The sequence below is a fragment of the Sinocyclocheilus anshuiensis genome, unplaced genomic scaffold (genome assembly GCF_001515605.1).
Source record: "Sinocyclocheilus anshuiensis isolate Anshui unplaced genomic scaffold, SAMN03320099.WGS_v1.1 scaffold21383, whole genome shotgun sequence".
Taxonomy (NCBI): domain Eukaryota; kingdom Metazoa; phylum Chordata; class Actinopteri; order Cypriniformes; family Cyprinidae; genus Sinocyclocheilus; species Sinocyclocheilus anshuiensis.
In genome coordinates, this window is record NW_015551022.1 from 5,357 (window position 1) to 8,102 (window position 2,746).

Sequence of the window (2,746 nt, forward strand, 5' to 3'; positions counted from 1 at the left end):
CACACACACACACACACACACACACACACACAGACACAGACACACAGACACACACACACACACACACACGATGCAAGAATTAACTCTTAACTTCTACTAACTTGAGTTTATGAAAACAGCTGTATTTGAGTGTTTACTCACCGATACACAATCTTATTATCATGAAGAAACTGAAGCCCCAAAACCACACATGCAGAATAAAACCTGAATCACAAACACACACACACACACACACAAATATGAAGAATACAGTAAAACACTCATGAAAAGCACACATAAATCCAGGAACAACACGTTCAAATTGCACAATGATTATTAAAGCAAGACACTACAGGCAACAACATTGTTTTTCTTCATGCACTGGTCAATTTTGAGATTTTGGGCTATTTGGCGTTTCATAATAGTTTGTTTAAGACTAGTGGAAAGAAAACATTCAAAAAATACATTTAAGTGTTTATTGTATTGCACTTGATCTATTTGCATCTGTAGATTTCAATTACCTATGTATCTTTAAAGTTGTTTGTTTTTCAAAATGAGTTTGTTTCTCCACTTCAGCAGCACTTGCATACACCAAATGTTACAGTTTTATTCTTATATATATTCTGAACGTTTTTATCATTTGCCTGATTTTATACATTTTTATTCACCTGTGACGTAACAACTACTAGTGTTGCATATTAGCTAGTTAAGTTAAACACACTTACACAGAGCGTGTTTCAGAGAAGACGTCAGCGTGGATGTGCATCATCAGGTCTCCGCCAGCCGTGTACTCCATGACAAAACACACGTGTTCTGGCGTCTGAAAACATGCAAACAGATTGACCAGGAACGGGTGCTGTGCGCTGTTCACCGTCTCAAAGATTCGCTTCTCGCACATCAAACTGGAAGAGAGAGGATACGAGAGTCTAAAGACTGACGACTAAATGGATGAGCTGTCATGTGTACTTTTGCATTTTAAATAGTAAGAAAAAAATACTTTGTGTAGTGAATTTCACTAGATATTATTATATTTATGCTTAAAGTAAGAAAGATATTTGCAATATATTTTTACTGGGAAACAGAAATATCAATCTAGCAAAAAGAGCACAAACAGGATGTTGTTATTTTTCTCTCACACTAAACTTGAATTAAGTTCCTCACCTTTCCACCTCGTCTCGTGCCACAATGTCCCCTTTCTTCAGTGCTTTGATGGCGTACACCTTTCCCGAGCGTTTGTATTCAGACAGCAGCACCTGGAAACACAAATATCATGCTTAACAGACACCTGAATCTTTAAGTAACCAGACTTTTAAAAAACATTTTTGTTAACGGAAATAAAAATATTCATAACAGAAATAAAACTGAAATTAAAAAAAAGTTACTAAAGGACTAAAAATTCTAAAACAAATAAAATAGAAATACAAAAAACTAATAAAAATGGCAAGAACAAAATTACTAAAACTTAAAATGAAAAAAAAAAGAAAGCTGAAAATTCTTGAAATAAAAACAAACCCAAATATATTCTCAAAAACAGTACCATAGTATATAAATAACACTGCTTGCAAGACAAATTTTTACTAGTCAGTTTGTCCAGAAAAGTTGTCAACTAGTCGGAAAGTCAATGCCTGGATTTGAACATGGTAAAATATGTTAAATGCAGAATGGCGCACTCTTAGCTGAAAGCATAATCAAACTAGCCAGAATTTTGAAAGCAAACACAGTATAAAAAGTGTTGGCATATGTGTAGGACTTTGTGAATTTCTGAAGTGTCTGTGCTGATTGTGTCTGACTAGTTGCTATAGTTGCTATAATAGTTTTGCGACTGAACATGTTCCAGTTACCTTGCCAAAATGTCCCCGGCCCAACACTGCAATCATTCGGAAATCCTGAAGACACAGAGTGCTTTTGGAAGGCCTGTACACACACACACACGCACGCACGCACACACACACACACACACACACACACACACACACAGGGGCCGGATGTAATTAAACTGAAGGGAAGAGCTGGTGTGAGGTCAGAAACAACATCACAGGCATCATACATGTGAGAATGTGTGCGTGTTTGTTTCATGCTGTGTCTTAGCCCGCTCTGGAAAACATATTGTGTGCTGGTGGGATGTGTACCTGCACTGGGAATTATGGGAACTGGTTCTGACAGCCTTCTCAGGAGGAGCGGGATCAGGAGGAGAGACCGGCTCAGACACTGGGCCAATGTCCACCTGAGAAACAAAAATGATTATTTTCACCAGATTATTATTGTTTAATCGCTTCCTTTTTGTTATATTCATGTATTGCTATTAGCTTAGCTTACATTCTTAAATTTCCTTTATTTTGCACTTTATTATTTGACTTTAATTGCTAATATAACTTGTGTTACTTTTACTTTTCTCTCATTATACACAGCTTAGCTGCAAATGCTTTGGCAACACAAAATGTGCAGTTCACGCCAATAAAGCACATTGCAATTACATTCGAGAAAGAGTTTTCATTCATTGTAAAGAGTGAATTATTTGAAAAAATAAATAGATTAAATCAGTGCTGTTCTGAAGTTTACAGTGTTATTAATTCCCATGCTACTACTACACTCAAGACAGACGATAAAATATTGAATAAAAAAAAATTAGAATTTTAAAATAAATTAAATTAAATTTGAATGGTTTAAACAACTGCCTGTAAGTAAATAAATAAAAAAGTGATGTTATGAAGTTTACAAACATTATTAATTTATATGGCGCAGTAAATACATTTGTTTGCATTTTATA

At 35.2% G+C, this 2,746-nt stretch overlaps 1 protein-coding gene across 1 annotated transcript in view; it reads right to left on the reverse strand.

Annotated features, from left to right (window-relative positions):
* LOC107661092 (serine/threonine-protein kinase N1-like) overlaps positions 1-2,746 on the reverse strand; it is a gene marked incomplete at its 5' end in the record, with an annotated part of 11,333 nt that overhangs the window by 3,859 nt on the left and 4,728 nt on the right. The window contains 5 exons of the mRNA XM_016450544.1: positions 142-204; positions 705-881; positions 1,141-1,232; positions 1,821-1,893; positions 2,109-2,203. Of these exons, the coding sequence (XP_016306030.1) occupies positions 142-204; positions 705-881; positions 1,141-1,232; positions 1,821-1,893; positions 2,109-2,203 (500 nt within the window). The remainder of the gene's footprint in view (positions 1-141; positions 205-704; positions 882-1,140; positions 1,233-1,820; positions 1,894-2,108; positions 2,204-2,746) is intronic.